At 52.1% G+C, this 12182-nt stretch overlaps 1 protein-coding gene across 1 annotated transcript in view; it reads right to left on the bottom strand.

The window, feature by feature from the left end:
• Window positions 1-12182, bottom strand: part of COL27A1 (collagen type XXVII alpha 1 chain) — a 157880-nt gene that overhangs the window by 87654 nt on the left and 58044 nt on the right. Inside the window, exons 16-17 of the mRNA XM_037739202.1 lie at window positions 5003-5056; window positions 2286-2330 (exon numbers count right to left, since the gene is read on the bottom strand). Coding sequence (XP_037595130.1) covers window positions 2286-2330; window positions 5003-5056 — 99 coding nt within the window. The remainder of the gene's footprint in view (window positions 1-2285; window positions 2331-5002; window positions 5057-12182) is intronic.

The following is a 12182-nucleotide window of genomic DNA, read 5'->3' on the forward strand; positions in this document are numbered from 1 at the left end:
AAAAAAAAAAAAAAAAAAGAACCAAGAGGGCTACGATGCTATAGTCCAAGAACCCAGAATCTGCATTTATCCCACCAAGCAATATTCTTGCTCCTCTCAGGACCCAACCTAGCAGACACTGGGACAATGACAAACAGGAACAGGTGCCAAGGATGACAGCCAGGATATGTAAACATCCCCTCAGAAAGGCTTTGGAGACTGGGATTGTTTAGCCTGAAGAAGGAGCCCTGGGAAGCACAAACGAGTTGGGCTCAATCCACAGGAAAACACCGAACAATGACAGCTCTGTAGAATGACCGGGGCTCTCAGAGAGGGAGGGACTTTTAACACCGGAGGTGTTCATTTTGGAGTTTAATCACCATATGACCAAGATGCTCCAGAAGGGATTCCTGTTGGGCTTAGAGAGGATCAGTTGAGAAGACTTCTAGAGAGTTCTCTAACTCCCATGGCAGATGTTTCTTTTTCCAAAGCATTTAGGTCAATGCCTTGTGCCAAAGAAGGTGCTCAGCAAAGTCCTACTGAATGGACATCAGGGATGACAAATTTATGACTCATGTGTTGACACTTCCTCAACCCCAGCCAAAGCAGACATCACTAATCAATGGCAGCAACCTCTCCCACCAAGTTCCAATGTGACTGCGAAATTTTTCTCAATTCAGCAATCCAGATAGCTGCTACCAGGTGTGAAATATCACATGTATGTGTAATATAATAACACCAACAATAGCTGTTATTATCATAACTAGTACTTCTTGAGTGCTTACTATATGCTAGGCACTTCACATATTAATTTATCTACATTCTCACTCACAACCATCCTCCAAGTTAGGTACCAATATTGCTCCCATTTTACGGATGAAGAAACCGAGGCATTGGGTGGTTAAATATTTCGCTCAGGATTGTGATTATATGAGTGGCAGAGCTAGGATTTGAACCTTGGCGGTCTGGTTCCAGAAACCGTCCTCTTAGCCACTGGACTGGAATGGACTGTGCTTCTGTGGTCCTAATAAAAGTAGGTACAATCATCCCATTTCACAGAGGGGATCCCTGAGACTCAGGGAAACGAGGCCAAGGTGAAGTTCAGAGTCAGGAGGCAGCAAAGCCAGGATCCAGAGCCAGAGGGCTCTCACCTTCTGCCCATCCCACCCAGGTTCTGTTTCCACTCACCTGGGCAGGCACAGATGGCCATGGGGACATCTGGGCCCTCTTCCCAGGACTAGCCTCCCCTGAGCGATAGGGTCCCTTGCCTCCCCCAGGGGCCTCCTCCAGTCTCTCTCTCAGCAGAATTCCTCAGCACAGTTGCCGAAGTGGCAAAGAGTTTACTTTTGTCCCTCCATGGGTGCCCAGACTCAAACCCCTTGAGGAATGACGCAGTGGACGGGGCAGAGAGAGCATCAGACTATGGGGACACTTCGAGTGTCATTTCCCAGGCTCTGACCTTTCACTGGCCCCTGGGGCTGGGCCCAAGGTTAAGACTCACTCCACTGAAAGCCCAGCAGGGCCCCTGGCTTTGGCTAGAACCATTCCTCAGGGCCTGCTCCACCTGGATGGAGGCAGGTCAGCTCGCCTCCCACCTCCTCCGGCCTCTCTCAGCCCTGGGCATTTCAGGAGGTAATAACAAGAATAATTATAACAATATTTTCCACCAGCACTTACTGGGTGCCAGATCCTGTGCCAAGGATTACACATAGGATGCCTCGTTTAATCCTCACGACCACTCCAGGATGATTCTGCTGTCATCTCTATTTCACAGATGAGGAAACTAGGCCCAGAGAGGGTAAGTGACTTGGCCCAGGTCACACAGCCAGGATGTCGCAGGCCTGTGACTTGAACCTAGGTGGTCTGCCTCCAAGTCTGCTTGGAGGAAAAGAGTGAAAAAGACCACCGTGGCGCTACCTCCTCCCTCTGCACCTGGAAATGAGCCTCACCTATCAAATGAGCATGCCATCACTTGCCCACACCCCCATGTGGGTGTGAAAGTACTTTGGCAATCTTGCATTCCAAGCACCGATCTCATTTAACTAATGAGGAAACAAGCTCAGAGAAGGCAGGTGATGCACCTGAAACCACACAGCAGGGCTCTCCTCCCTCAGCCTGCCCTCCCTCCCCCACCTGCCTTCCCTGCCCAGGTTGTTCTCTCCTGGACCCCAGCCCCTCTGGGGGTTGGATGAGAAAAGGGCCTTTTCGACCTCCCCTGCGGGGCCTGCTCCTGGCTCCCTACACAGCGGCCTCACCCTGCATCTCCCCAACATGCACCCACTGCCCACAGGCACTGATGTACTTACAAGGAGGCCGGGGACTCCAGGGGGGCCTGGCAGGCCCAGTTCTCCCTGCAGATAGAGAGACCAAGGTGGTTACTTGTCACGTCTCCCTCCAGGGCCCCTCCCTCCATGTCATCCTCCACACAGGCACCTGGCGGGGTCTTTCAGAGCTGAACACTCCTTATTCCTGACCGCAGGCTCCAGGGACTTTCCTGAGTCTGGCCTGGAGTTTGGACCACACCCATCCCCTCTCTGCCATCAGCTTTCCACATCTGTCAAATGGGGAGGTCAGATTTCCAAATCCAGCATCTTCCCATTGTAAGCATAACAGAATGAGTGGAATCGCAATCACGGTCATACAGATGTGCATGGTGCTTGACACTGCACGCTCACTTTGTAGACAGGAAAACTGAAGTTCCAGAGTTTGATTCACCCAAGGCCAGGTGCAAGGAAATGACAAAGCCCGAGGGCCCCGGCTGAGAGCCTCCAAGCTGGCCTCCTTCCCTTTCCCAGGTGGAAGAAAGGAGACTCCTCCCCAGCACCCCACACTCTCACATGTCCTTCTCCCAGGGCCCTCAGAGCCTGGAAAGAGTTCTAGCCTGGGAGTCAGGAGACGACATTTTGTGTGACTTATCCCCTACACCTCCGTTTCTCCATCGTAAACATGAATCTTCCATTGCCCACATGAGAAATGAGGAGGAGTTTGAGTCAAGTTAAAAATGGAAAGGTGAGAATAAAACTCCAGGGCTCAGCTGGGCGTGGTGGCTCACACCTGTCATCCCAGCACTTTGGGAGGCCTAGGCAGGCAGATCGCAGGGTCAGGAGTTTGAGACCATCCTGGCTAACATGGTGAAACCCCACCTCTACTAAAAATACAAAAAATTAGCTGGGCATGGTGGTGTGTGCCTGTAATCCCAGCTACTCGGCAGGCTGAGGCAGGAGAATTGCTTGAACCCGGAGGTGGAGGTTGCAGTGAGCAGAGATCGAGACACTGCACTCCAGACTGGGCAACAGAGTGACACTTCACCTCAAAAATAAAAAAATAAAAAAAACTTCAGGGCTCTAGACATTGTGATTAGCAATGAGAAGTAAGAGGCGGGCTTTGCTTCAAATGAGGGGAAGTGACAGACATTGGGCCTTCTCTGTTCCTCTATGCCAGGAGCATAAAGACATCCCTGCCCCTCCCCAAGAAAACTTGCAAATGATGCTGTATATCATTAACAGTTAATCCAACAAGGGATGTGTGGAGGGAGAGGCTCGGATTTCCCAGGTCCCGTGCCTTTGCTGGTGCCCCTTCCTCCACCTGGAATGTCTCCCACCTATCTCCTCATCCTGATGCAAATATCACTGTCCCCGGAAGCCTTTCCTGTTCCCTTCTCCAAAGAGGCACCTGGGACCTCTCTGATCCCACCCACCCCACTGCCTGCTGTATAACAGATGGGCGCAATGGCCCTCGAACTCCTCCAAGGCAGGGACTGTGCCCTGGATTACCCAGTATTTTACACAGCCTCACCCACCAAACCCATGTGGAACACCTTGCCTGCCACCTTTCATTTTCACGACAGCCCTCTCTCTTTAATTAATTTATTTATTTATTTTTGAGATGGAGTCTCACTCTCGCCCAGGCTGGAGTGCAGTGGTGCGATATTGGCTCACTGCAACCTCAGCCTCCTGGGTTCAAGCGATTCTCCCCCTTAGCCTCCCAGGTAGCTGGGATTACAGGCATGCAACACCATGCTTGGCTAATTTTTTGTATTTTTAGTAGAGAAAGGGTTTTGCCATGTTGGCCAGGCTGGTCTCGAACTCCTGACCTCAAGTGATCCACCCACCTCAGCCTCCCAAAGTGCTGGGATTACAGACGTGAACCACTGCACCCAGCCTCAGGCTGGAATTCTGATTCCCCCGTTTGACAGACAAGGAAACTGAGATTCAGGGAGGTGAATGGATCTGTTCCAGCTCACACACCTGACAAGCAGTGCAACAAAACTCAAACCCAGGTCTGTATATGGCTCTGAGGTCACGGCTATAATCCCCAAGGGAGCCTGGCTGGGTCAGGCTCAGGGGGCATTTGTGAACTGAATTAGCATCTCATCGGGTACTGGTTATGAATACAGCAACCACCTCTGCAGAGGGCACAGCTGGCATGGCTACTCAGGCAGGAAGCCCCATGGGGAGACGGGGACCTCAAACACCTTCTGCCACCGGCCCAGGGCGTGGAGCTGGGAAGGGAAAGACAGACTCAGCTCCTCAGGACAGGCTGACCTGGCTCCTCGTGGAACACAGCCTGGACCTCTAATTATTTACAAACTCTATAAACATGCCTGTAACGGAGATTCCTTTGGAACTCAGCTCTTCCTTTTCTCCAAACAGGGCCTGCAAACCGTGTGCTTCCCCAGGCCTCTGCTGGCCCATAAACATTTCTGATGCTTTGTAAGATGGCAGCAGCCGGGGCCTCTCCAGTGGGGAGTGACCCGAAGTCCTGGAAATGGGGTGCAGCCTGGAGCTTTGGGCCCAGGGGCTCAGTGGGCTGGATACTCTTACAGGGGGGAAATAGGGCAGCCACAGTAGACAGAAGCCTAGCGTTTAGAAACATCGTGTAATTCATCCAAGGGTGACCAGCTAGTAGTTCACAGGGCTGGAATTTGACCGAGGTCTGTCTGACCCTAAAGTGTGGGCTCCTAAAATCTGCTGTGTGTTCACTCGGAATCTCTCTCCTGTTCGCAAAGACTTTAAATACTTACAGGGTTTCCATCCAGTCCGGGAGGGCCTCTTTCCCCAAAGACTCCAGGAAACCCCTGGAGGGCATGAGAGAGAACAGACACGGTAGGTTAGTGTTTTCACCTGCAGGGTGGGCTTTGAACCAGACCCCGCCTCCCGGGGGGGACACAAGGACAATGTCAAGGCCGTCTCACTCCTTGGTCATGGGCAGACAGTAGGGTGCTGAGGTCACCCCTACCATCAACAAGCAGCTTCACACAAAGAATTTCTCAGGGGTCCTTTCCTTTTCTACTCAGTGTCTGAAAAGAAAACGGTACCCAGTTCCCCAGCATGAAAATGCCAATCCCCTAATCTGGGACCTGGTCCTGATGAAATGGGAAGGACACAGACTAGGGGCAGGTAGCTGGGTCTAGGCCAGTTTGAAGAGCCTCTGTTTCCCCAGAAGGCCTCTGTTGTGTTTCAGATCAGACCTTCTCTGATTGTGGCACGTTTTTCAAAAGTCACCCGGTGAAATCCCTGTGGGAAGTAGAAAAGTTCTTTTTTAAACTTTCCTTTCTCGTTAAAGAATAAGTGTGCTAATAACTTTGGTAAGCCCTATCCCATGTAGCTGTTAGACATGCCATGCTTACAGGCATGTGGTTCATTCTATGTCCTTGTACTTTAATGAAGATATCTGTGCTGGACATGCTCACAGACATGTCCCAGCTCTCCATTGCTTTTACCTGTTTAGAAAAGTTTTAAGTTGTTAGCCAATTGGGTTTTAGTTTCGATGGTGAGGTCTGACTCCAGCCAATGGAGATCAGACACAGCAGTAAGGACGACGCCAAATGTATAAAGAATAAATTTGTGTGTTTTCCATCATTCATTGTACTCCTGTGGCAAGATGGCTAGTGAGAGTACCCTTCCTGCAGTCCAGGAAGTAAAAATTGCTTTGCTGAAAGATCCTTTGTCTCAGTGCTGATTTTTCTTTGTGGCACCGAGCTTCTATTTCCAATATCGTGATTTCCACTTTATAGATAAAGGAAATGAGACCGTGAAAGAGTTAAGTGGCAAGGTCACACAAGGTCACGTCACCAGTGAACAGCAGCCCAGCCTCCACAGGTGTTTCAGCAGCTCAGAGAGATGCTGAGCTGCCCAGCCCAGGCAGGTCTGGCCCTCTCACCCCCTCCCTGACCCCACTCTGGAGGCCACTCCATGCTCTGGGGAGACGGGCAGCTGGAAAAATATCAGCTGTGGGGACGCCTTTGGGGGCCGGGGACAGAACTCCATTCCTACTTCAAAAGGAAAAGAAAGTCCTCAAGCTTGGAGTTGGGGAAACCTGTTCTCCTCCCCTCCTTGAATTCAAATCGTTGTTTTTCCAGGGAAATGTAATTAAAAAAAAACAAAGCACATGTTTTCCTGACCAAGTGAATGCTGGAGCTGTGATTCAAATGGTAAACATTCCTCACAGAGGATCACCCCGGTTTTGGTTTCTAATACCACTGGAGGAGTCCAGGGAGCACACTAAACCCAAAACACCAAGCCTAGAAACAAAACCCAAACCGAAGTCTCTACCGGTTAAACAAAGACACCTTGAAATGTGTGTGTGCATACAAGTGTTTAGCCTGGCCCTGCCCCACAGTCCTGCTCCCTTCAAATCTCTCCTCTGCCAGGAGGCCCTCTTGGGTTGACATTCACCCCACAGAAGGTGTGGCTTCATTCAGACACCAAAAGGAGGAAACAAGAAGACAATCATGAAATTCACACCAAGCTGGTCACTTTGCATGCAACACCTCACTTGCGTTTGATATCTACCTTTGAGGAAAAAGTTACCGGTTCTATTTCACAGATGGGAAAATCAAGGCTCAGCTAGGCAACATCACTTGGCCAAGGTCATAAAGCAAGTTTGCGGCAGAGCCCAGGTCCACCTCTGGAGTCTGACATGTTCATATGGGCTGCGCACAGGCCTTGTCTGCAGAAGCTGCTCAAACGCGTGTCCCAGTGGTTGCAGAGGGTGGCAGAGGAGTGTGGCAGGGGAGGTTGTGTGTGTGTCCAGATCATGTCTTTGCAGGGGCACATCTGACCTTACCTGAGCTTCCTCCCCTGACATCCTTAGGGTCTCCTCTGGCAAATTCCATTCTCACCCAAACTAGCCCTTCTTGGTCATGCTGAAGGTGGATCCATGTCACCTCCTGAAACCAGAATCGGCCAGCTAGGCTGTGGCCAGGGAAGCCTTCTTTTTCTTTCTTTCTTTTTTTTTTTTTTTTTTCCATGAAACAGGGTCTCACTCTGTCACTCAGGCTGGACTGCAGTGGCGTGATCACCGATCACTGCAACCTCTGCCTCCTAGGCTCAAGTAATCCTTCCGCCTCAGCCTCCCGAGTAGCTGGAGCTACAGGCACAGCTACCACACCTGGCTAATCTTTGTATTTTTGGTAGAGATGGAGTTTCTCCATGTTGCCCAAGCTGGTCTCGAACACCTGGGCTCAAGCGATCTGCCTGCCTTGGCCTCCCAAAGTGTTGGGATTACAGGTGTGAGCCATGGCGCCCAGCCAGGGGCACCTCCTGAAGACACCGAGTTCCCACCTCTGGCCTCTAGACTTTGGGGTAGAAAGACCTGGCAGGAGAGGAGCGCAGCTCCTTGAGACAAGGGGGCTGTTGTCTGGCTGGGCACCTGGCTGACTCCACGTGGCCTACCGGGGACAGGACTTGAGTAGCCCCTTCTCTGTTCTCCAAGTCCCACACGTGGAGATGGGCTGCAGGTTAGCCCCGGCTCTCCTCCAGGCTGGCTGGCTGACCTTGGGCAGGCCCCCACACTTGACCCTCTGTCCTGCTCAGGCTGGGGGGGTGTGATCCCTAGGGACCCTTTAGGACCCTGTGATACCCAATATATTCACAAACAGCAACCACCAGGCAGGTCTCAGATCCATAGGTCTGCATTCAGAGGCTGTTCTGGGGTGGCTTAAGGCCTCCTCAGGCCCAGCTGCTGGGCCAGCTGCCCTGTGACAGTCCCGGCTGCACCACCCACGGGCCTCTTGGGGCCTCAGTTTTCTTAGCTGGGGAGCCACATGGAGGGTGAGACCTCACAGCCACATGGGAGGCCACAGCCACATGAAGGAATGTCTCTGAGGTATAAGCAAGGGAGAGATGGTCATCAGAATTTTGAGTCAATTTCTGGAGGGGAGTAACTTCTGCAGACAAAATGTAGCCTGTGTCTAGCCAGAGGGATGTTGGGATGAAACAGTGACAGCCACAGCAAACGCCAACAGCGAGATCGCCAGCAGGTCCTATTATCGGCTGCATTTCAAGATGAGGAAACTGTGATTCCGAGAGGTTAGGAAACGTTTCCAAAGTCACACAGCCCTGGAATAGCAGAGATGAGATTCGAACCCAGGCAGTGTGACTCCAGAACCTGCTCTCTTAGCTGCAACTGGACCCTGAATGAACCAGATGGACTAGAACCAGCCTACGGGCTCTCAAAGCACTCATTAGAGCTCTGAGCTGATGTGCAGAAAGGAATGGCACTGCTGATGCTCAGGACTGCTTCTGCTTGGACACGCTGAGGGCCTCCAGTAGCCACTCCCATCTCCAGCTTCAATCTCCCTTCCCATGGAGCGGTCAAGCAGATGACCTCTAGGAATCCGGGGTTTGTAATTAAGAGCACAGTGGTTGGAAAAAAGAGTTTTAAAGGCGCTGGAACGAATGGTCTAAGGATGAAGGGACCCGAGATATTCTTGATGTTCACACCTTATTACACCAATGGGGAGCCTGCAGCCCAGAACACACCCAAAACCTCTCACCCACCACCTTGCCTCACCCCTCTGCTACTAAGTGGCAGAGCCATTTCCAGCAGTCACCCCAAAGCTCCCTGCGTCTCAGAGAGGCAGCTGCTGAGCTGGATGTATAGCCCCCACTTCAGTCCCATCTGCTTCCCTCTGTCCGGCATGCCTGCGTGTGTGAGGCGACCACATGGCATGCACCCCCAGCCTGGCCAGCAGCAGGAACTTTCCTCCACATGCCGGGCTGCAGCGGGCTGGCCCCAGGCCCAAGGAATGAACTTGGCTCCCTGCCGAGGCCCCAGCCACGTGGTTTCTCTACTTCCCCAGGTTGGGCCCCTCTGGAGAACTAAACACATCATACTTGGAGCAGAAGGCCCAGGAGGAGACAGAACAAGGCTTGCAACTGAGACTCCGCATTCTCTCTTGGTCACAACAACTCAGAGGAGGAGAGCTGAGGACAGGGACGGTCCTTGCCACCACATCCGAAGCAGGACACCAAGGAGAACTCACAAGGCTATCTCCTCCACTCTTCTGCCTCCAGGAAGTGTCCATCCCAACTGTCTGCTCCAGAGGGTGGGATACAGGGGCAGGGAAGCAAGGAACATCTAGAACGAAAGTCCCACTAATGCTTCTAAGGCTCAGGTCCCTGGCCTGCAAAACAGTCAGCACTGTCCCACTCACCTGGCAGGGCTGGGCTGCAGAAACCGTGAGATGCTCCTAGCCAGCCCCTGGCCAACTCTGATGTGCCATCACTACACTAGTTAGGGTTTATATCAAGAGTGGGAATATTTCATAACCTCTAGGAGGAGCCCGCAAAAGGATCTCGGAGAACTTCTTACGAGGTGGACATTCTCCAAAATCTGGAAGTTCCTGCATAAGTCTAACCTGCATCCTTCCTAGCCACATTCTTTTCTAGGTGTGCAGGCTCCAAGCCTGCTGGCATGGAAAGACTCCCTGAGGTCTCCCAGCACCCTTCTCTCGTGGTCTGAACATGTTTTTACCCTGCGCTTCTGAAATCCACAAGGAAACCTACTCAAGAAAAGTCACCTCAGGGAATAAGGAGAAGATAGGTAGAGTCCTCTCCTATCTGACACTGACAGCCCGGGTCAGCTCTGGCTCACATCTGGGACACTGGGGGCCACATCCCCAGCTCACAGCGTCACCTCAGCTAAGAACCTTAATCTACTTTGGCCTCAGTTTTCCCACCTGGAAATAGGAATTCTCTGTCACTTGGCTGCCTGCTCCCCATCATCTGAGAACTGGAAAGAGCCATGAACTTGAAGCCCAAATGTACTGTGTTAGAAGCCCTGCCTCTTCCCAGAGGACTGCGTGGCCATGAGCAAGTCCCAGTCATCCCTGAGGCGCACCCCAGGGGTTGGTGCCAGGGCCGGGCCCTTCCTGCTCTAAGCTTTAGGGTCTTCCCTCCAGACTCACTCACCGGGCCAGCCTTGGCAGGCCAGGCCAGAGGCCGTGAGAAAAGCTATGAGTGGTGGCCTGCCCTGCAGGACTAGCCCAGTGGGTTTGAAAGAACATTTGGAGAAGACAGGCAGGAAGACTCATGGCAGCATCTTCCTAGCCCACCGTGGAGACCCTTGGCTGGGAAACGCGGCTCCGTCTCTCACTGTGAGTGACACTGAGCCATGCCCAACAAGCCAGGGTAGGCCAGGAGAAACCCATTCAGCTCCAGCCAAGTTGGGAACATTTTCTATCTGGACCCCTCCTCAGAAAACCATGGCGCATTCTCTTAGAAGCAGTATGAGGGATGAGAGCTATGGACCGAGCTTTCCTCTGGAGGTTGAAGGTAGGAGCAGAGAGAAGAGGGAGCCATGTGGAGAGTACTCTGCACTGGAGAGCACGTGTTCTGGGTTCAAGTCTTGACTGTGCCAATGACTTGCTGTGAGACCTCGGGCAAGTGTCTTGCCCTCCCTGGGCTGTGTCTGCTTATCTGTCTGAAAAAGAGTTTGGGCCAGGCTGTCACTCAGGTTCCCACGGGTCTGATGTGCTTCAACCTGCACTGCCTTCCTCAGCTCTCACTAGTAAAAGACTCACACATCAGCTTTCCAAATTGGATAGAAAGACCGCATGCATGAGCCCAAGGGTTTGCCTGCTGGGGAAAGGCTGACTACAGCAAAATCATCACCAGCCCTGCCAGAAGTGACGCCAGCTGCGATCTGGCGTGAAGGACTTCAGCTCATTCCCCTGATACTTTCTTTTCTTAATAAGTGCCTAGAAACTGCCTGGCCCAAAGCTTGGATAAGGAGGAAAAGCCATTTAAGACAGGAGCACCCAACCCTGCCAGGCAGCTCAAGGGCTTGGGAGCAACAGAGGGACGGCCCTAAAGACTGCCCAGGGTCTTTAGGCTGAGGGGCATGGCAGACTCAGAGGCCCGGCGGAGACAGAGACAAGCTGTAGGGACTCAGCCGACGTGAAGTCCTATTACACGCACATTAAATCACATCTGATACAAGCCTGGCCGATGTGCTGGCCATGGTGGCTGGGACAGAGTCCAGGGTATTTTCATGGCTCTGAAGGGTATTGCATGGGCCTAGGGCTGAGAAGGTGTTTCTCTCCACCCACATCTGACACCCCAGTGTGAGGGGACGCCCCTGTCATAGAGGTCAGGGCCTAGTCTTAGAAAGTTAAAGGCAAGAAGCAAGGAAGCAGACAGAAGTTCTCAGTCTGGCAAGGATTCAGAGGGTCTATGGACAAATGGCTTTCATTGACAGTCTGAGCCTCAGTTTTCTCATCTGGAAAATGGGGATAATCAATCTCGCCTCAAAGGTTCACTGGGAGAATCACATGTCACCCAAATACTGTGCACACCAATGGCCTCAATACACGTGGCTTCCTTTCACTTGCGGGGTACTTAGGGTGGCAACCATGCCCTCTTCTGGCTATTTGTCCTGTTTATTGATTGTCTCTACCCTTAAAATTTGAGCTCCATGGCAACAGAGATATTTGTCTGTTTTGGCTACAGTATTATGCTTAGCACCTGGCATACAGTGATATATTCAACCAATAATCTTTGGTTGAATGAGGAACGAATGCATGACCTTATCTCACACAGGCAGGATGATGGCGCCTCAAACCTGGGACTGCTTCTCAGCCAGGCTATGAACAGTGTGACTTTCAGCTCCAGGAGGAACACACGTACACGGCAGGGAGAAGGTGGATCAAGGGGCTGCTGGGAGGGGAGATGAAGAGGATGCAGAGGATAGGGTGGAAGGGGGAAACTGAGGCATGGCCCTGCTGACAGCCTTGTTGTATCTGGTTGGAGAAGAGGCCATGACATGCCCAGGTTTTTGTGGGTCTTGTCTCTTCCATGCTCAGGATAAGCTGGACCCCAAGCTCTAAACAGGTACACTTTGGCACTGGAAGCTCTGGCTGTGTTCTAATCCAGCTCTGACGTTGAGCAGCCATGTGATCTTGACCTAATCCTCTACCT

The sequence above is a fragment of the Cebus imitator genome, unplaced genomic scaffold, assembly GCF_001604975.1.
Source record: "Cebus imitator isolate Cc_AM_T3 unplaced genomic scaffold, Cebus_imitator-1.0 Scaffold64, whole genome shotgun sequence".
NCBI lineage: Eukaryota > Metazoa > Chordata > Mammalia > Primates > Cebidae > Cebus > Cebus imitator.